Genomic DNA, 22,138 nt, shown 5'->3' with positions numbered 1-22,138 from the left:
CAGGAGGTGCAAAGAGCAGTTCAAAACGTCCAAAGGCGAAGCTGATCCAAAAAGGAAACATTTTCAGTTTGATGTCCAACAATTTTGTGATAACTTTGTGAAGGGTGTGGACAAAGCCCTCAAGGACGTCAGCAAGAGCCAAAAGAAGAGCACACCCACACGTGCCCCAGTAGCTGAGCCATCAATTTTCATCAGTTTAAAATCCAAAGGTAAATCTGAAAACAACCTTGAAGATCTAAAAGATTTTTCAGATTCTTTACCAATTTTTGATAAGTATGATGAAGAGCTAATGGAAAGTTGGATCACTTGTGAGGATGAATGTGATCTTCCTTCTCCAAAACCTGATCTTATGTTTGATATTGATAATGAAGAGACTAATGGACTAACCTGTTTTGAACCGGAGCATCCGAGTAGTCTTGTTCTAGTTTCACAGGTTTTTGAGGAAGAACCATTGAACTACCAACATCAAGGACCACGTCTTGAGACTAGGAGACCCTTGGACAATGATCTTAGTCCCATCTTTGATGAAGAAGACGAGCTTGATCCAATCTTTGATGAGGAAGCACCAAGCACATCATCCATCATCATAGAGAAACATCTTTGCTTTGATCCAGGCACAACTTCTACGCCTTTGCCTAAAAAGCACTGTGAGAAACTTTATTTACTTAATTCTCTGCCTGAAATGTTTGTTAAGATCAGTTCTCCTGTTGTAAATCGTTTTGGTTTTGACAAAGTTAAAGAATTTTGTGTTTCAAATTCTGTTTTTGATAACATGATTCATTCTTCTGAGAAATTTGAACTTGACGGAATTCTTGATCAAAAACGTTTTCAAAATGGCAATGACATCCATTTTGGATTTGTTTTGAGTCTTGATCAGTTTTTGAAACATAGCAAAAGTTTTGATCATCTTGAAAAGTCATTTGAGCTTGATTTGCAACAGTCTGATTTTTGTGCTAGAAAATCGTTTGATTCATCTGTCTTCAAAGAAAATGACTTTAATCTGAGCCCTTATAGACATGAACTGATCACTGGTAATTTATTTGCATCCACTTGTGCCTTGGACGAATTTTTGGTTAAGAAGTTGCTGAAACAAAAATCACATAGAGCTGAAACCGATTTTATTTTTGATTCTGTTTTGAAGCTTGATAACTTGTGTGTTGAAACTGATAAATCTTGGCATAATTTGAAACCAATGTTTGAAAATTTTGTGTTCTTGAGCTTTGATGTCATCTTGGTTTACAACACATTTTTTTGATGATTATCCTAAGAGTTTGGATCATGTTCTTGATGTCCTAAGGATAGAGAAACTCTTTGATTATTTCTCTCGCATATTTGATGTGGTTTCCCTAGTTGTTTTGAAAGTACAGGATAAGTATGATCAGTTCCCAAGGAGATAAAACACTGGTGAACGCCAAAGTTCTTATGTATCAGGGACATAGAACTGGAAGTACTTGAGGAAAACAAGTCCAAAACTCCAAGGAACTTTCTGTCCATACTTTTCCTTCATTGAATTTTATATGATTTTAAAATTCGTTTTCTCTTATTCATTTCCTTTTGATAGAGGTGAAATGGATTTGAGGTCAAATCCTTTAAGAGGGAGGGAATGATGTGCCGTGGGGTAGCGCACCGGGCAAAACAGGCATGCATGGCTTGATCATGGAAAGCAGTAAAGATATATGTTCATTGTTTGACTCATATCTTCCAAACCACGAGGCTTCTACGCATGAAATCACTTGGAGAATGTTCTCAACTCAATTACGGAGCTCCTTGAAGAAGAATCAGATCAAACGGAGTTCATATGTGATAGTTATGCTATTTACAAATCAGGTGATCTTCAGTTCTCGCGAATTCAGACCACCCGAGAAGCTCGAAATGGCTAACCTTCTTTCTGATGAACCAACGGTCAATTCAATCATGAAAAAGGTTATTATTCATGTTCTAAATGTTCAAGAAAGCATTGGGCTTGATGGTTTTCAAAAAGATTCAAAAACGAACTTGTTTGGGCCAAATGGAGAAACCGATAAATATTGGCTAAGGAAAAAGATGGATTTCGACCAGGCCTCAAAGGGACATGTCTTGGCCCATATCAGGAGTATATTCTTCACCTTTCAAAGTCCTGGTCGTGGCTATATGAAGAGGTAGTCCAAGTTTCAGTCAAAGACTTTATTTAGTCAAGTCTTTGTTTCTATTTCCAATGTCTTGTTTTTAGCACATTTTTCTTTGGATCTATACAACTTGTAATCCTATAAATAAGGCCTTAGAGCCACGAAATAAAACAGATTGTTTTTCCCTTTTTATGAGTTTCTCTCATTGTTCTTTGTTTAGAACACGTCTTAGTTTCTTGGTGAGGTTATCTCCAAGTTTCGATCCTTCTTTTGTTGGACCGATGCGTCACATCCGGCAACGATCGAAGTCTGGTAGTATCTTTGGGCTATTCCGCAACCCTTAGTGTCACCCTTCGATCCATCAGTTTTCAATCCTCTCGGATCTGAGTTCATATCAACCTTACCGAAAGAGTGATCCTTATTTTGGGCGTATCAAGTACCATACTTATAGCATCATGTGTGAAACTCCCGTGATGCTGATTTTTTAGAAGTATTCATCTTGTGATACTTAGTTGTTTTCTTGTGGAAGAAACAAACAAATACATGTGGTCTTTTCGTTACAAATGTCAAAAGAAACAAATACATGTGAACCTCCTTGAAATATCTTCAAGTAATCTAGCATTGTTGTCTTTTACCAAAAAATAAATAAATCTACAATTGTTGTTCTTCTTGTTGGTCTTTCGGTTATGAATTTTAATGGTCTTTTAGCTGAAAACATTTGACATGTTCATTACCACAAAAAGTCGCTCTTGTCACTTTACCACAACAGAATACATATTACAAACATTGGACAATCGAAAACATTACAAGGACATATTACATAGTCGAAACATTGGACTTGTTCTGTTCCATACATTACACACATATTACAATAAAAACATTCTCAACATAAAACAATCCTATTCATTAGGAAACATTAGACAGCAACAACAATTCGTTGAAAACATTAGACAGCAACAACGAGTTGTACGCCACTCGTAACCCTTTACTTAAACATGAGGACCATTCCAGCAACAACTACAACGAAAACCATTACACCAACAACGAATTCTAAGCCATTCCTAACCCTTGATTTCTTCTTAGCTAAGTCACATACTATCTTCTCAAGCCTAATCAGTTTCTGCTTATTGTCATTATGGAGATCCTTAACCTGCCTAAGGTGTGTCTCATAATCACTCATAAAGTTAAGATAATCTACCTTTTCAGACAGCTTCCCATACTGTCTATCCATGGCTCTCATCTCCTCCATAACCGCCACATCCCACCACTTCCAAACATGGCACTCTCCGTCGTCAACATTCTCACACGTGTAATACCTTCGGCCTGGATCATTTCTGGTGTAAGAGGTTGCTACAAGAGGGTCGCCACCACAGTAGCATGTCTTCGGGAATCCAAACTCAACCTCAGGCTGCGGAGGGTACTGACGTCGCGCGGCATCAATCTCAGCTTGGTCCAGTAGTATATCATCTTCTGTTTGGCTGTAGCCACTGTCTGCTGAGTTTTCACCATACTCCTCCGATTCAGAAGGCTGGGTATAGCTGTAATCCAGTCCCATTAGTTCCTTAACCTGCAAAGAATTTAGAATATAAGTACATTCACAAAAAAACCATGATTCAATACTCTATTAAGTACACAAGCCGGAAGCAAAGAAACAAGCATGACTAAAATTTTTGCATCACAGAAACAAGCATATAAAGCAAGCAGGAACATCACATTCATATAAAACAAGAAGTACAATCATCATAACTTAAAACATAACATTTTAGAAATTACACAAGAAACAACCCGAAAGTACAAACATTTTTATTATAAACTACAAACATAGTTAGAAATACTCGGCAAGGAGTTTATTCTTGACAACTTCTTCAGTCTCACTAAGTGATTCCTTTTTAGCAAGGAGAGTGTCAAGTATGGCGAGCTTGGATAGTTTCTCCTTCATCGCCAAATCTTCCATCTTGAGCTCCCACACGCTCTTATACTCCTCAAGAGCCTTCCCTTTAGCATTATTCCTTCTTGCTTTTGCAGCCTTGATACCTTCGAGCCGCATCTCATGGTCACCACCATTGGTGCTTGGAGATTGCGAACCGGCCTCACTTGTTTTTCTCTTAGAACTGGCAGTAGCTTTAGGAGTGTTCAGGCTTAACCATTTCTGTTCAGACCTCAACACACACCACACATGCTCAAGGGTAAACTTCATGGTGTGGTCGGAGTAGAAGATGTCATGAGCCACCTTTAGAACATCGTTGTCATTCTGTCCGCTGGTGATTTGTCTCTCTGCAGCAGCGAATGCTCCACAGAACTTGTTTGTCAGGTCATTAATCTTATGCCACCTCTGCTTACAATGGATATGCTCTCTGTTCTCACCACCCTGTCTAGCATGAGGACTTGTCTAGCATGAGGACTTGCTGCGTAGTATTCTCCTACTCGTTTCCAGAAGGTGCCTGACTTTTGATCATTTCCAACAACAGCATCCTTAGATGTGTTTAGCCAGGCACTGATTAGAACCTCGTCATCAGCTGGGGTCCATTTCTTTCTCTCCCGACGCTCCGTGGGTGTGTCTTCAGGTAGAGTTGGAGCCTCAGATTGTTGGGAACTGAAAGGAGGGATTTCTGAGGCTCCAATGTTTACACTAGAAGGAAAACTTTCATAAGGAAAGTTTTCATTCACTACATTTTCTCGTTGACTGTTAAGAAGCCCTACATAAATAGAATACTGGCTATATGGATTCCTTGAATCCATAGTACGAAGAACAGAGATGAGAGTTTCGAAAATAAAGCAGAATGGTTATCAAAGAGGAGAGAAAGAAGAGTATGGAGATTATATGAAAGAATGAACTATGGAAGGGATTTAATATGTGAAACGGTAACAAGTAATAAGTAACAACCACCTAACCATTATCTACCAAAGTCTAATCAGAAGTTATTACACATTTCACAATTTCATTAAATTAAAAAGAGATTTGGTTTCATACGAACTTCAATACAAAATACAATCAGACTTGGCAATGCAATTTAGTTACATCAAAACAGAACTACAAAGCTATCGTTCAAAACATACTTAACTTCTAGCCTTGTCAATTCATTTTAGCAACTATCTAGCGCAAAAGAGGATTTGGTTGCCTTGTATATTCAGTTTAGCATTAACAACTACAGTCAAATCACTAGCAATTTACCAATACCTACGATCGGCAAATCTACCAATAACAACTACTCTAACTCGAGCTCGAATGAATGTGCAAATGGGTGTTCTTGTTCATGAAAGTAGATCGAAAATTACAACAAACGGGAATCATATCATCGGCGAATCTAACAAACGACAAGTAACCAATACCTATAATCTATGAATCTAACAATAAGAACTACTGGATCTCAAATTAATTTATTTAAAACGCAAACCATACAATCACAAACGGCATTCTTTTCATCATAACAAAAACCAACAAGACCCGGATGCGAAGGAGGTAGAGCGACAATAACAAGACATAATCTCAAAGCGGATGAGGAAGACATACCTTTTCGATTGAAATCGGTGGAGAAGCTTTCGGTGAGACAATGGATCGGTGTCGAGGGAGCGAAATACCCGAGAGGATTTTGAAATCGGGATGAAATGGGGGGGGGGACGATCTCTGTCGAACTCTTTCGCCGTCGAGAGAGAGAGAGTCGGGAGAACATGCAATTGATTTTCAGACGGCAAAACGACATTGCTCTACACCACTTCCACACCCAATCGTATTCAGCCAGCTAGCACTAAGGACCATCGACAAAACTTCTTAATTAAGGACAATCGACTTCCGTTTCTTTGTAATTAAGCCTTTTTGATTTAATTTTTGGCCCAATATTCCTTAGAAATCAGGCTAAGGACGCCGATAATGTTGGTCTAATATAAATCCCACATGGATTTATATATAACTGAAATAATAAACCAATAAATTTAAATTTTCTGATATAACATATTTTATGTGTAGTTCATATTTTTATTGCTTTTTAGCTAATAACGAACAGTCGCTAAATATTAATGTAGATGGAAGTTTCTTAAGCTTACTTATAATCTTTTCATTAGCTATATGTTTCACCTTAAGCAGATGAGATAATAGTCCAACAAAATATTATTTATAGTATTATAGTCTATTCTTTAATATCTATCACTAATAATAAAACTTTACAAACCCATGTAAATAATCAACTTGAAAAAAAAATATTAAATAAAAATGCTTGTTTAAATATGTTATTTTATGTATATTTTATATAACTATATGCCAATGCGAATCTAATAAGACAAATTATAAACACTAATTTAATTGACAGTTAGATAAATAAATAAATTACTCATATAAATAAAAAAATTGGTGTATAAATGTTATATTAAACAAATATTTAATACCAATAAATGTAAAAAATATACACTAACAAAAACTATAGAAAAATATTGATATATATAACTATAAAAACAAACACCCGCATGGGCGTGCGGATCAAAATCTAAATCTAGTTAGTAATTATATTTCTAAGTGTAACGTAATATTAAATACAATGATGAATACTAAATTTCAGTCCAAAATTAGAAAAAAATCTTTTTGGGTGAATAATTTCCAAAAGTATAGTTGCATTTTGCCAGAGAGGCACTCACACAAAGATATTCGATAAGATAAGCTTTTTTTTTCTTTTTTTTCTCATCAAAAATATACACCAAAGGGCTTCGATTCTTCTGCAGACTGAATAAAAAAAATCAGTTTGCTGCAGCCGTAAGAGCTTTAGGATTGGGAGATGTCTAATTCATGTTCAGGTGGTGGTGGGTGTAGTATTGTATGGTTTAGGAGAGATCTAAGAGTTGAAGATAATCCAGCTTTAGCTGCAGCTGTAAGAGCTGGACCTGTAATCGCTGTGTTTGTATGGGCACCAGAGGAAGAAGGACACTATCAGCCTGGTAGGGTTTCAAGGTGGTGGCTCAAGAACAGTTTGGCTCAGCTTGATTCTTCTCTTAGAAGCCTTGGTACTTGTCTCATCACCAAGAGATCTACCGATAGTGTTGCTTCTCTTCTTGAAGTTGTTAAATCCACTGGTGCTTCTCAGATCTTCTTCAACCATTTGTATGGTCTGTGTTCCTCCATCTCCCTTCCCTCTCTTTCAAATCTAGATTAATGGTTTACTTAAAAGATTTCATTTTTGTGACTGAAATAGTCTATATACTCTTATGGGTTATGTTTTGTTTTGGTGTACTTATGTCTCTTGTTCTGAGTTTTGTTTTTTGGTGTACTTAGATGCATCTGTTATGTTCCATATATATTTAAGATATTTATCCACTCTCAAAAGATATAAGTTTTTGATATTTCAGATCCATTATCCTTGGTCCGTGATCATCGTGCCAAGGACGCTCTGACAGCGGAAGGGATAGCGGTTAAATCATTCAACGCAGATTTGCTTTACGAGCCATGGGAAGTGACTGATGAATTAGGCCGTCCTTTCTCAATGTTTGCTGCCTTTTGGGAAAGGTGCCTTAGCATGCCTTATGACCCTGAGTCTCCTCTTCTCCCACCCAAGAAGATCATTTCTGGTTTGTTTCTCCACCACACACACACACACTTGTGACTATCTGAAATGTATCTTATCCACTTTTGATAACTCTTTTATGTTAGCAGGTGATGTGTCCAAGTGTGTTGCGGATACATTGATCTTCGAAGATGAATCAGAGAAAGGAAGCAATGCACTTCTAGCTCGTGCCTGGTCTCCGGGTTGGAGTAATGCTGATAAGGCTCTCACAACCTTCATAAACGGACCACTGATTGAATACTCTAAGAACCGCAGGAAAGCTGACAGTGCCACAACCTCGTTCCTTTCTCCACACTTGCATTTTGGGGAAGTGAGTGTGAGAAAAGTTTTCCATCTTCTTCGGATCAAACAGGTTGCGTGGGCAAACGAAGGAAACCAAGCCGGGGAAGAAAGCGTGAATCTTTTCCTCAAATCTATCGGTCTCCGGGAATACTCTAGGTACATAAGCTTCAACCACCCCTACTCACATGAAAGACCACTTCTCGGCCATCTTAAGTTCTTCCCTTGGGCTGTGGATGAGAACTATTTCAAGGCGTGGAGGCAAGGCCGGACGGGATATCCCCTGGTCGATGCCGGGATGAGAGAGTTATGGGCTACTGGTTGGTTGCACGATCGCATAAGAGTAGTTGTTTCAAGCTTCTTTGTCAAAGTGCTTCAGTTGCCATGGAGATGGGGGATGAAGTATTTCTGGGACACACTTCTTGATGCAGATTTAGAAAGTGATGCTCTCGGTTGGCAATACATCACCGGTACTCTGCCGGATAGCCGGGAGTTTGATCGCATAGATAACCCTCAGTTTGAAGGATACAAGTTTGATCCAAACGGTGAGTACGTAAGAAGATGGCTTCCAGAACTTTCAAGACTCCCCACGGAGTGGATACATCATCCATGGAACGCGCCTGAATCTGTGCTTCAAGCTGCTGGTATTGAGCTTGGATCAAACTACCCTCGACCAATTGTTGGATTAGATGAAGCAAAAGCACGGCTTCATGAAGCACTTTCACAGATGTGGCAACTAGAAGCTGCCTCAAGAGCTGCAATAGAGAACGGAACCGAAGAAGGACTTGGAGATTCTACCGAGTTTGTTGAAGCTCCTATCGAGTTCCCTAGAGACATCACAATGGAAGAGACTGAACCAACCAGACTCAACCCAGTCAGGAGATATGAGGATCAAATGGTTCCAAGCATTACTACTTCGTTGATCAGACCTGAAGAAGACGAAGAGTCGTCTCTGAATTTGAGAAATTCAGTAGGAGATAGCAGAGCAGAGGTTCCGAGGAACATGGTCAACACCAACCAAGCTCAGCAGCAGGAGGCAAGAGCTGAACAGGTTTCGAACCAAGTCACTGCTATGATTCCAGAATTCAATATTAGAATTGTTGCAGAAAACACTGAAGAGTCGACAGCAGAATCTTCCAGCAGCGGAAGAAGAGAGAGGGACGGAGGCATTGTCCCCGAGTGGTCAGGGTACTCGGAACAGTTTGCTAGTGAAGAGAATGGGATTGGAGGAGGAAGTACAACATCTAGCTACTTGCAGAACCACCATGAAATAGTTAACTGGAGACGGCTGTCACAAACCGGGTACGTAACTTGCAAATCTCACTTTGTTCGAAAGTCTTTTATATTTTCAAAGGAGTGAAGTTAAAAGTACGATTTTCCTATATTATTCAAGTAACCTGATATACTTGTTTGGCACGTGGTAACACTTGTTAAGCCAATTAGTGTCGATTTTAATCTCCAAAAAACTTTTTGTGGTCCGTCTGACTTTACAGGTAACGAGGCACAAGGAGAGGAACTTCATAAGGACTGTAACTCCGGTTAAACGTGGGTGGACTTGTAAGCCGAGTATACATTTGTTATGGTTAATGTATTTCCGGTTATGGAACTGGAGTGAAACTTTGTAGGACCTTATCTGATGTACATCTTGCTATGTATCAGGTTTCATATTGTAATAAAATACTGTATAGTATCTCGACTGTGGTAATAGACCAAATCTCATACTTGTTGGCTTTCAAGTTTTGGTCATAGTCAAAAACTCCTGCCAATTCATAATCTTTAAAAAAACATCTAGTATTGTAAATTTATGATTAACTAATAGTTTGCAACTGTGTGTAGAACACTTATCTTTTGGGATATGAATATCAGTTATTGAGACCATAAAAAACATCTAGTATTGTAAATTTATGATTAACTAATAGTTTGCAAGTGTGTGTAGAACACTTCTCTTTTGGGATATGAATATCAGTTATTGAGACCACACACACACATGGGGATTAAGGAGCTCAAATCAGACAATCTCAACATCGTGCTTTCATTTGGGTAATTAGAAGTGAACGCATTTTTTTTTGGGGGGGGGGGGGGGGGGGGGGGGGGGGGGGGGATCACGGTATTGACACAATTGTACCTATTCTAGCTACAATTTGAATAGTTAGAAGTTTGTGAATGAATGAATGAGTTGCACAAAAAAAAAGTTTGTGAATGTATTTTCAAGCCAAAATATATTTGAACAAATACCAGTAAAGCTGCCTAATACAAATCCATAAAATAGAAGATTACAAAAATAGAAGACATCAGGTCCAAAGGCTATTGCTGCTTTCCAGTTAATTATTCTTTCATCAGTTTCAAACAGTTCTGAACAAGACCTTTTCTACATAAATATTCGAGACCGTAGAGTTTTCATCTTTTAAATTCATTTTACATGTGGGTTCATCTATCTCAGAACATGATCAATTTTGGTTTTGAGATGGAGAGATTGGAGATGTCTGGGCGACAATGTCATTCCTTCAGTTTCTTCTACAAGACAATTATGGTATTTACCATGATTCCTCCTTATGCCTATTTTTGAAGTTTCTGATAGGGTTTTTCGTTTTTGGTGCTTTAATCATTCTTCGTGCCCCTTAATTACTGCTTTTGAGAATGCTTGGATCAATTCGCTGAATCTTCTTTCCCATTTTACTTGCGCACATGGTTGGGAATATGTTCTCTATGGTTCTGCATTGATATTTCGTCAGCTTCTTGTAGCATGCCTCTCTTGAAAACGGAGATGGCTGACATTTGGGAATGAATATCTTTTCTTTGTTGAAGTGCACTATGTAGCTACGCAATAGTACATCTCGGTGTTGCGGGATCTTGTAAAGATTATCCGCCGTCTTTTTAGGTTCATGCTGCTCGCAAACTGCTCTACAAACTGGTCGGTTATGCAAAGGAGTGTATCGATCCTTATGCAGGTTGATGTACCACTGTTGGGCGGGTACGGTCAGAGTTGAGCCAGAAACATGGTAGCTTCCCGGAGTTCTTTGTGGATAGTTATAGTAAGCATCTAATTTTTATATTGAGCCATTTCATTATCCAGGTCATTGGTTCCATTATACATCCTCATGTTCAGAAATGAGAAATTCTTTGGCATCTCTATCAGGGTGATCTCGTCCGCAAAGAGAGTGTTTGTGTATGAATCAGAAGCACTTCTTCTAATTGGGGGAGCAATACATGGAAGCCTCTCTATCAATGATTGGACCGCTTATAATTTATTGGAATATGTCTGTTATATGTAGGCTGTTACCACCACATGAAATATGGGTATTAGTAGTAGTGCATTGTAGCACTAATTCACCAACTGCTACTAAAACTGCTAAAATCTGATTCAACTTTTTGGTAGCATTAAATAAGTGCTAGGAAAATATTTTATTAAGCGGAAACATATAAATGACTACAATAGCTGTAAAGTGTTTTTGGAGGCAAAATACTTAGCCATTTTTTTTTATAATTTTCCGCCATTCTCAGACTCGAGCATGCAAAAACAAAACCTAGTTTCAATTATTTTCTGAAATTAAAATCAAATCCTTTCCTGCCTGAGCTGCTCTTGTCTTGGCCGCTCTCTTCCACAGGCGATTTAATTCTAAGTGAAACCCAGTTTGAATTTTTGTTTATGAACCCTAGTTTTAATTCCTAATTGAAAGTATCTTCGATTTCTCTATAATTTCAGTTACCTCTTCGATTTCTCTGATAATTTCATTGATCTAAATTTCAATTACCTCTCATTGCAGGAATATTTAATGCCATAGAGTTTAATTTGAGGACATGAAGATAAGCAAGAGAAAAGTTAGGATATACATTTTCAATTTTATCATGATATTGTATAATCTATTAAAAGTGTTTCAAATTTTTAGTTTATATATTTTTATATAATTTGGATATAATGATATTTCCCTCTATAAAACAAATTTTATATTATTGTATACAAAATAACATTGGTTGTTTCTAAAATATAACTACAGTAAAAACTCTGTAATTTAATAATGTTGGGATTTTAACATTTTATTAATTTAAAAAAAATTATTTTACATTTTTTAATTTTGAAATAGTTTTAAAAAAATATTGTTTATACTTTATATACATTAATTACATTTTTTCAATTCAATATTCATATTATTTTATTGTATTATTTGGTGAATATAAAATTTAAATATGGGTTAGATATAATTTTATTAAATATTTGCAAAATATATTGAAGTATAAAGAAAATATATAGATAATTTTATTGTGAATATAAAGCAAACAATAAAATTGTTTGTTTTTATATATATAATGTATATATACATAAATGATTGATTTTTTATTTTAAAGGAACAATATGTTTGCATAATTTTTTCTAAGAAGTTATTATCTTATCGATATGTGTCATATTTTGAACCGGTTCAACTCGAGATCAGAGAAATTTATTAGTTTATAATGTTATTAATTTATGAGTATTGATTTATATAGTTTCTGCTACATAAACATAAAGATATTGAAATTGTTTATATACAAAATAATTTTTGCACCTTTAAAGGGGGAATCAATATTTAGTATTAATTAAATTGTGTATATTTCAGAGATAAAGACATGTCAATGAGAAATATGAACTAATCATTTATCTTATTTTGTTCAATAAAATTATCAAACATTAGTCAAAGGTAGGCAAAACTACAATTCACATTATTTCAAGGTTTCGATATTCTAAATAATCTCAAATACGTAATAGATTGAATCTTCGGTAATCCAAAAACCAATCATCACTATATCCTTACAATTGTGGCTAGTTGTTTTAATGAAAGAGAAGTGAACAAACTGTATCAACAGTTGTAACACAAGTGCACAAAAATTAATGTCTACATGCTCAAGCAGAGCGAAAATTAATGTCTACATGCTCAAGAAGAGATTCATTTTTTGTCTTGGCTGCTTCAGTAAAATATTTTTGATTACCCAAGCTTTGTTTCACTTCCTCAGTAAAATATTTTTGACCTATGTATCTTTGCCAATATGTTTCTGTTTGGCAAGTGGAACGTTATCAATAGGACTCTCTTATGTTTGTCGAATCTTATCTTTGTTCCCATCAGTCACTAGTAGCCTAACGTAATCAAACCACAAAGCGTAGTTCAAAGGGTTCTTCCTGACCATCTTCATACTGAAATCTTTTGACTTCCTGAGCATCTTCATCCTTAAACTTCTTCTTCTACACACTTTTAATTTAACTCAGCTCTAACAGAAAATAGTATAAGATATTGTTTTCAAGTGCTAGGGATTTCTTCCATCTTTTGATAGTTGGCATAATACTTACCTCGGTCATGTGTTCATACAAATGTGAGTAAAACGTATGAAATGGAGCTACTTGAAACAGATCAGTGTCAAACAATGTCAGAAGTTCTATAAACAACACATCAGAAAATATTTGTACTAAACTCAACTGAATAAGTGAATCTATGAGCATGTTCGATTGTTCAAACACCATGAACAGTTAACATGATCATGAGTCTAACAGAATTTCATCACAAAAGATATAACCTAACTAAAGCTTTAAAATATGTGGTCTCGTTACTTAATTCAGCTTAATATCAGAACATGATAAAAGAGTTGTGTATGCAGCCTGATATCAAACTTGAAAATTAATATTAAATATCAGCTATTTCATTTTTTTTAATTTTAAAATAGTTTTTAAAAGAAAAAAATAATATTTTTTTACGGTATATACATTAATTACATTTTTTAAATTCAATATTTATATTATTTTATTGTGTTATTTGGTGAATATAAAATTTAAATATGGTTTAGATATAATTTTATTAAATATTTGCAAAATATATTGAAGTATTAAGAAAATATATAGATAATTTTACTGTGAATATTAAGCAAACAATACAATTGTTTGTTTGTATATATATATATAATGTATATATACAAAATTATTGGTTTTTTATTTTAAAGGAACAATATGTGTGCATAATTTTTTCTAAGAAGTTATTATCTTATCGATATGTGTCATATTTTGAACCGGTTCAACTCGAGATCAGAGAAATTTATTAGTTTATAATGTTTATTAATTTATGAGTATTGATTTATAGAGTTTCTACTACATAAACATAAAAATATTGAAATTGTTTATATACAAAATAATTTTGCACCTTTAAAGGGGGAATCAATATTTAGTATTAATTAAATTGTGTATTTTTTAGAGATAAAGACATGTCAATAAGAAATATGAACTAATCATTTATCTTATTTTGTTCAATAAAATTATCAAACATTAGTCAAAGGTAGGCAAAACTACAATTCACATTATTTCAAGGTTTCGATATTCTAAATAATCTCAAATACGTAATAGATTAAATCTTCGGTAATCCAAAAACCAATCATCACTATATCCTTACAATTGTGGCTAGTTGTTTTAATGAAAGGGAAGTGAACAAACTGTATCAACAGTTATAACACAAGTGCACGAAAATTAATGTCTACATGCTCAAGAAGAGCGAAAATTAATGTCTACATGCTCAAGAAGAGGTTCATTTTTTTTGTCTTGGCTGCTTCAGTAAAATATTTTTGATTACCCCAAGCTTTGTTTCACTTCCTCAGTAAAATATTTTTGACCTATGTATCTTTGCCAATATGTTTCTGTTTGGCAAGTAGAACATTATCAATAGGACTCTCTTATGTTTGTCGAATCTTATCTTTGTTCCCATCAGTCACTAGTAGCCAAACGTAATCAAACAACAAAGCTTAGTTCAAAGGGTTCTTCCTGACCATCTTCATACTGAAATCTTTTGACTTCCTGAGCATCTTCATCCTTAAATTTCTTCTTCTACACACTTTTAATTTAACTCAGCTCTAACAGAAAATAGTATAAGATATTGTCTTCAAGTGCTAGGGATTTATTCCATCTTTTGATAGTTGGCATAATACTTACCTCGGTCATGTGTTCATACAAATGTGAGTAAAACGTATGAAATGGAGCTACTTGAAACAGATCAGTGTCAAACAATGTCAGAAGTTCTATAAACAACACATCAGAAAATATTTGTACTAAACTCAACTGAATAAGTGAATCTATGAGCATGTTCGATTGTTCAAACACCATGAACAGTTAACATGATCATGAGTCTAACAGAATTTCAGCACAAAAGATATAACCTAACTAAAGCTTTAAAATATGTGGTCTCGTTACTTAATTCAGCTTAATATCAGAACATGATAAAAGAGTTGCGTATGCAGCCTGATATCAAACTTGAAAATTAACCCCCCCCCCGCCCAATTTTAGAGAGACGCTTCACCGCCCAATCTGAGAGAGACGCTTCACATGTAGTTTGCGGTTGTCACCGACACTAACAGCCAAGAGGATGCTAATTGACTTTCCAAAAGAATACACATTCTTGGCAATTGGCGGTGCAGTTTGGTTTGGTAACTGCAATCACATGAACTCTTTCAGAATGCTCAATTTTTATTGCCTGCGCAGATGCACAAAACATAAATTTTGCCTCACTGCATATTTAAGTTGAAATTCGCTAACAAATAGAAAAACAGAAAGGAGTATATTTTCCATATCTTGCCAGCAGCTCTCAGAACAATAGTAGAATCAGAACATCCATATACTTACACAGTTATGGTTTAACCCCATCTCACCTTCATTACTCTCTCACCTCTCCACATGATTCAACCATCATAATAAATTCCAATCCAATTTAGTATTCATAAGATTCACAAAATTAGAAATCACAGAAACACATAAGATTACCTTTTTTTTTTTACACTGCTTAGAGGTTTTTGACGCAAGCTCCGGCGACAGTAAGCTTGAGGAAACACAAATAGGTTTAATCTAATGATTAGATAAAACTACAGCCGTCAAAACTAAATCTTATGAATCGGGAACCATGGGCCTAGCCAGTAACCAAAAAATCTGGATTTAAGCTGGGTGTACTCGGCGCCAAGTTTTAGGCTAATATATTAAGTATGCGAAGAATAATTATTTAGATAACACATTCTAGTGGTCCGTGTTCTTGTCAACCTGTATATAGGGACTCGAGTTCAAGTAGGCAACGATGCAATTTGCATCATTTTTTTATAATTTTAGTTTAATGAATGAGAAAATACAATTTTACTCTTATCTTCAACCTCTTCCTTGCGTTTTCCAGATCTCAAATATCTTCTTCTTCATTTTTTTTCTCACGATTTCATAGTATTTACAACTAATTCTTGTGAATTTCAGCCATATATAGTAGATTCATGAGATAAACACATATTTAGCGTTGAAATTTCGATTTTTGAAAGTTTTTTTGTTTCAGTGCCTAGAACCAGCGAATACCTCTTCCTCACCATGGCAGCCTTCCGACCACCATTTAATCAGGCGAATAAACGTCTAGACGGGCGCGTTTTTGAACATAAGGTAAAACTATATTTTTTTTCTTGACAATGAACAAATATTTTATTACTCAAATTTGAAATGGTTTGGATAACAACCAATGAAACAAAGCTCTCTAGATAAAACTACGTTAAAAACTAAATTAACATTAATGAAATCATTACAAATATAAATACATAGATTAAAATTTTGAAGATTTGAGCCAATATAAAATTGTATAAGAAGCTTGTCTTTATATCTAGTCAAAATATATTTAATAAATTTAAATTAAAAATATGTTAAGGTAAAATTTAAATAGACCATAAATTAATAAATTAGAAAATTCTGTCTTTTGTGAATACGTATTAATATTAAGTATCGTATGTGCCAATCGGTTCTTTACTGTCTATATATCTTCTTTTTTTTAATTACATCGGTTCTGTTTGAACCGAGAACTGTCGATAAACCAGTGAATGAAAGGAGACGAGGACTCGTCGGTGGGTCAAAACAAAGGCGTTTTATTAGATCAAGAGATTGCTCAGTCGAGTTACAAAAGAGGGAAGAAAAAGGGAAACAAGCCGGCGAAAGCTAGTTCGCCGGAGAATACAATTCGACGAGAATAGAGAAATGAAACCCTAGTTTCTAGCTGAAAGTAAGTGTGTAGTGATTTGCGGATCCCTTCCTCGTTGCCTCTCTCCCTCCTTTTATAGGCGGTAGTTTGTTAACCTAATTCGTCTTGACCTAATGGGCCTTTTCGTCGATTGGACCGAGCTGTTGGGCCGCTGCTTCGAGTCATCGTGTCGACTGCTTCTAGTCGCTCGCTTTGTCGGCTAAAAGCAGTCTTAAGTCGAGCCGATCGGTCCCTCGCGAGTCGACACGCCGAGTCTCTCCTATATGGTCATGTGTTAGGAAAATCATTCTGTGGGCCTTTTGGGAGGGTCAGACCCATACCCAACAGTAAGTTCCCCCAGTTCACTGGTGAGTAGCGTAGCCGACTCAGTGAATTTGGAAGTAAGGTCTGAAGGATTGATGTTCTGGACTCGTGATCTCACTCGACTCTTCGATCGGATGCGTGGCTTGCTTGTTGTGACTCGTGATTTCACCGGTTTGGTCTGACTGACAGTTTTCTTTGGTTTTAGTCATAACAGCTAATCTCTGTCCAAACCGGTCTTGGTTTACCTCGAGAAGTCGAATCGTCGCGAGACGATGTGAAGTTCACGCGCCTAAATGGGCTCATCTAGACCTAATGATGACGCCTCGGGGCGTGCGGCGCTTCCTTCTTATAAATACCCTTCTCGCCTTTCATTTTCTTCATTCTTCATCTGACTCAGGTACTTTCTCTCTCTTTCTCTCTGCTTCTCTCTCTAGCCTTTTAGTCATAGATTTCGAGAATCTTGTCATGTCGTCGGGCGGTAGACTTTTCAAAGAACAGAAAGGAAAGGCGGTGGCGACTGAATCGAGTCCTGCGCGAGTTGTCGACTCGGACCCTCCTTCTGATTTCGAGGCGATACACCGTGAAGCTATGATGGACACAATGAATATGGATACTGTTAGGGAATTTTTGTGTAGGATCTTTTAGAGTACTACGAAACGATGGATAAGCTGGGTTTCATATAGATTTATAGGTATTTCGTAAGGGTTTATGAGAGATTAGAGAAAAAGAGACTTGAAGAGATCATTATTGAGTAGACAAGCAAGGATTACAAGTATTTTTGTTATGAACCCTAACCCTAGCCGTCTAAGTATAATCTATAAGCCTAAAAGTGTCGATACCTTATTCTAGGGTTTGGGTCCCCTTTATATAGTCGTCTATAGGTCGGTTCTTGTCGGTTGGAGTAGATGGAAGTCTTCCATATTCGGAAATATGGAAGATTCCCCTTATCGGCAATTTGCCTTTTCTTGGAGCTGGAGGCGGTTCCTGGAACCGATACCGGGGTACTCGATACTGGGGACCCATAACGTTTCTGGAACGGGGATCCGGAGATCAGGGTCCTGCCTGGGGCTCGGAGGAAAATGATACCTGAGTATTTTTCCCCAACAGTTTGCCCCTTATTTTTCGATTTCGTCATCGATTTCGGGGAATAACCTGTGCACTCAAGTCAACTGGGGTTGCTCTCAGCAGGTATCCCTCGGGCAGGACAGCGTTCCAGGAGCTCTCATCTTTTGGGTTCTTCGTAGGCTGGAATTTCTTCTTCTGACCCAAGTGAGAGACGGTTTCTCTGTAGAGGACCCAGCCTTGGTAGTGTTTCTTCAGGTTCTTTGAATCTGCCATGGAGGACAGAGTCTGGAGTTTCGATGATCTCTTCCGGAGATTCTTGAGATCCGATATCTTGAAGAGGACATCTCCGGCCTTTAATCCTTTCTCGCGGCGTATTCCTTTTTCGCGAAGATCGTCCTTTCCTTTTCTTCCAGGCCTGGCCACTTTTGAGGATCCTTCAGAATATCGGACAATATGAATATTTCCTCTTTTCAGCTCTAGGGGAAGATAAACTTGGTGTATATAAAGATTTGCAACGCATTCGAGTAGCTCCAACCCGTCTTGAGCTTCTAATCTTCTGAGATGAATCCCAATACCTCAGCTTTCCCGTCTTCGTTCGTGGGTGGACGTACAAGACCGCGTCGTCTCTCCGCCGACCCTTTCTCATCTCCTAACTCCGTCTGGGGAGAGATTTCGGAAGCTGATAATGAGGCAGTTCCGATGGCACCCCTGAGGCAGCGTTGCTCCTACTTCCTCGATGATGGCCCACGTTCCGAGATCCAGGAGGAGAGCCTTATCAATATCCAAAAGAAGTTTGCGATTCCTCCCTCGGTGGTGATGAGATGTCCTTCCGAGTTTGAACGGGCTCCGGATGGAGGATCTGATGAGATAGCTATCTATGAAGGGTATCTGGAGGCAGGTTTCCGAGTTGGCGTCCCCTCTATCGTTGCCGAGGTGACTTCATTTTTTGGCTTCGGTCATTCTCAGCTTACTCCCCTGACCTGGAGAACTCTAATGGCTATTCAAGTTCTTGGGGGAATTTCATGGCTTTGTCGTTGGAGTACATGAGATCTTGTACTTCTACTATTTTGCTCCATTGGTGAGCAAGCCGGGATTCTATCACCTTCGGTCTCGCGATGGTACTCCTTTGGTAGAGGAGCCTTCAAGGGGAATCAAGGGTAACTATCCCTTTGGAGACGATTGGGACAAACGGTATTTATTTGTGAAGATTCCAGGATCGTCTCCATATCCTTCGTTTTGGCATGCCGTGGGTAAGTTACCTTCTTCGTCTTGTTTTTGCCGCTTGTCCGGAACTGATGTTTTATTATGATGACAGATGTAGCTCGTCCAGTGTCTTTCATCGGGGAGGTAGTGGCGAAGCTCGTGTTGGGAGTTCCTCAATGGTTCCGGTGGGTGAACTTCCTGATGAACAAGGAGGCTCTACGCCATAGTCGTGTGTGGGGTGAGATTCCGTTCTTTGTTTTTTTCTTGCTGCAATTCTTTCTTCTAATTTTTCGTGCTGTCTTTCTTCAGGGAACGTTGCGAGGCTTCCGGTTTCGATTATCTATGATGAGTATCAAAAGGCAAAGACCCGAAAGAGACGACCCTTTTATACTCCTCCCCCAAGATTGGTTAGAGCTGCTTCGTCGGTCTCTGGTCCTTCTTTTGTTCCTCCGGCTGGTACTGAAGCTCCACCCGCTCGTATCTCTCCTATGGCTGTTCATCTGAGATTGCTCACCGAATTGTTTTTCCTTCGTAACCAAGTGCGGGGTATGGCGTTCTATAGGGACCAATCAGTCCTCCGGGCGAGAGCTACGGCTAGATGGGAGCTTATGAAGGAGTGGCTAGAGAAGAAAGTGGATCACAGGAATCCGAAAGAAGAATATCGCCGTTACCTATTCTGGGCTGAAGGAGTTGACCAGCTGATGACTAGAGGACCGGTTCAAGCAGCTACCTCGGGATCTGCAGCGGGATCGCGATACTCGGGAGATCCATCTTTTTGAACGTTTAGAGACGCCTTTTTTTTTATGCTGGTGTTTTGAGATTTTTTCTTTTGAGTAATGTCTTCTACTATTTTGAACGTTGATCCTTTGCGGTCCCTTTTTAAGAGATTGTTGCTTTTGACTCCTTTCGTGCGTGTTGAATCGTTTCTTGGTGGGAATCACTCCTTATTCCTTGGGGCCGTGTGGCTTTTTGGAGAATTCGGGGATCCGGTCGGCCTTGGACCCTGAAGTTTATGGGTTCCTGGGACCGACCCCTGGAATCCTAGCATGACTATGGACCTTGGGTCCGTAGTTTATAGGTATTTGGACCCTGAGGTCTTTCAAGATTTCGAGAGTTCTTGGGATTTCTCGTGAAAGTTTTGTTATAGGACGCGTGGGCCTGGACCCGGGTTTCGTATTAACCCGGAATTATGGTTTTGCATGGACCGTATTCCGCCTCCCTAGGAGAGACTACTACCGGTACCTGTTGGGATTTCGCATTCTACCGCTCAGAAACTGGTCACTATCGAGTTCCTGTGCTGCATGCTGCCTCTGCAGAAGCCACTATCAGACTTATTAAAGTTTTACTGGTGTGGATGAAAATCTAAGTGCCAGACTTTACCACTCTCCACGTCTGGTCAAGCAGTCGAGTGCTCCCTGTATGTCACAGTACTTTGGCACTTTTATATAGTGTCCCATGTATCGTATAGCCTGGAGCGTTTTAATACAGCTACTTGCGCGTATGATTTTTGGGGACCCCGATATGTCTTAGGCTATACATGGGTTTTAGGTAGTATCGACAGCATACTCAGGTTTGCGCAGACCCATTCCTGCTTTATGTCTCATACCCATTTGTTTTCACGTGGAAATACCACGTATCAGTGAGGCTGAGCTGGGATTCGAAGGTTTCGTGGAACCTGATCCAGCCCTATATGCCCCTTTAAGTATTGTGGCTTTCCTACAACTTTTATAGTCGGAACTATTTCATTATATAAGCTTTGTCTGGAGACTCTTAGCATACATATAAGTAGGAAACCAAAATGCTTAAACAATAGATAATAGAGTAATATAAATCGAGATCTGGAGATCCTAATATAGAATAGTTGGTTGCAAGGTGTTCCAAATAGGTAGACTACGTTTTACCTTTGCTTTTTGATAGCTCGTGGACTCTTTCCTGTCGTAGAACCTCGTCCCCTTGTTGGGAGATCCCCGTCTCAGCTTGTTCATCATGGCTCCTGGCCGTGTGCCATCAGTTGGGTTGGTCCCAGGCCGACAGCTTGGCGTTTCCTTGGATGATGAGCCTAGGGGTTGTGCTCAATGAAGAGAGGGTTCCTCCTTTCATTGTCTGAGGGATAGTCCGTCGGGGATCGAATACTACAAGTGGTTTCACTACTAGTTTTCTCCCAGGGCTTATCGGGTTCTCTTATGACCTATGGGTCCTTGCATTGCTCGTAGGTTGAGCTTGCCCCAGGGATTCTATAATGATAGCTATTTTCTTCGGGACCTTGGGGGGTTTAGAGATCATCTCCCCCGGCGTCATGGATGATCCTGCTTCGAGGTGCGTGCCCCTCCTTTGGAAAGGCCAAGGTGTCGTCGGGGATTTAGGATTCCTTGGACTGGGTCTGCGATCGTCTACACCTGGTTGATTGAGGACTTCAAAAGCTTTCTGAGGTCTGATCCGTTCCGAGTGTACGCAGAAGATTGGTCTCCCGAGTGGTCCTTTAAGGGGAAAATGAGGTATCTCATCCTGCTTCTTGGTACTCCTTATCTGGCCGGAGTTTCGGGGTGCCGAGGTATCTGACAACATGTGGAGATGACACCTGCGGACCGTCGCCCTCTCCCAGCTGGGGAATGAAGCTTCTCTGGGCCGAACCTGCTGGAGC

The 22,138-nt window shown here is 38.3% G+C and overlaps 3 protein-coding genes and 1 long non-coding RNA gene across 4 annotated transcripts; 1 reads left to right on the top strand and 3 right to left on the bottom strand.

Moving 5' to 3' along the window:
* Positions 1-2,462: 2,462 nt before the first annotated feature.
* Positions 2,463-3,695, bottom strand: LOC106422103 (uncharacterized protein At4g04775-like). Its single transcript, XM_013862933.2, has one exon. The coding sequence runs from the start codon at positions 3,658-3,660 to the stop codon at positions 3,091-3,093; it is 570 nt and encodes a 189-aa protein (XP_013718387.1). The 5' UTR covers positions 3,661-3,695; the 3' UTR covers positions 2,463-3,090.
* A 235-nt stretch (positions 3,696-3,930) lies between these two features.
* On the bottom strand, positions 3,931-4,844 carry LOC106422104 (glutathione S-transferase T3-like). The gene is made up of 2 exons (XM_013862934.1): positions 4,446-4,844; positions 3,931-4,404 (listed from the first exon to the last, which is right to left on the bottom strand). Exons 1-2 carry the CDS (start codon positions 4,842-4,844, stop codon positions 3,931-3,933), a joined length of 873 nt encoding a protein of 290 aa, XP_013718388.1.
* Positions 4,845-6,141: 1,297 nt separating this feature from the next.
* Positions 6,142-9,666, top strand: LOC106422131 (cryptochrome-1). The gene is made up of 4 exons (XM_013862959.3): positions 6,142-7,196; positions 7,437-7,655; positions 7,741-9,232; positions 9,424-9,666. Exons 1-4 carry the CDS (start codon positions 6,869-6,871, stop codon positions 9,425-9,427), a joined length of 2,043 nt encoding a protein of 680 aa, XP_013718413.1. The 5' UTR covers positions 6,142-6,868; the 3' UTR covers positions 9,428-9,666.
* Positions 9,667-13,280: 3,614 nt separating this feature from the next.
* On the bottom strand, positions 13,281-22,036 carry LOC106422124. Its single transcript, XR_002661496.2, has 2 exons — positions 15,555-22,036; positions 13,281-15,405 (listed from the first exon to the last, which is right to left on the bottom strand). It is a non-coding gene; the product is annotated as an uncharacterized LOC106422124 (long non-coding RNA).
* Between the last annotated feature and the right edge of the window lie 102 nt (positions 22,037-22,138).

Source organism: Brassica napus, chromosome C9 (genome assembly GCF_020379485.1).
Source record: "Brassica napus cultivar Da-Ae chromosome C9, Da-Ae, whole genome shotgun sequence".
NCBI lineage: Eukaryota > Viridiplantae > Streptophyta > Magnoliopsida > Brassicales > Brassicaceae > Brassica > Brassica napus.
This window is presented reverse-complemented; position numbering and strand designations above follow the sequence as displayed.

Bases quoted from the DNA above. Each gene is read 5' to 3' on its own strand.
- LOC106422103 (XM_013862933.2), bottom strand. From the start codon at position 3,660: ATGGGACTGGATTACAGCTATACCCAGCCTTCTGAATCGGAGGAGTAT.
- LOC106422104 (XM_013862934.1), bottom strand. From the start codon at position 4,844: ATGGATTCAAGGAATCCATATAGCCAGTATTCTATTTATGTAGGGCTT. The intron at 4,405-4,445 runs GTAAGCAGAGGT...CTGACAAACAAG, and splicing joins GAACAGAGAGCATATCCATT to TTCTGTGGAGCATTCGCTGC.
- LOC106422131 (XM_013862959.3), top strand. From the start codon at position 6,869: ATGTCTAATTCATGTTCAGGTGGTGGTGGGTGTAGTATTGTATGGTTT. The intron at 7,197-7,436 runs GTCTGTGTTCCT...TTGATATTTCAG, and splicing joins CTTCTTCAACCATTTGTATG to ATCCATTATCCTTGGTCCGT. The intron at 7,656-7,740 runs GTTTGTTTCTCC...TTATGTTAGCAG, and splicing joins ACCCAAGAAGATCATTTCTG to GTGATGTGTCCAAGTGTGTT.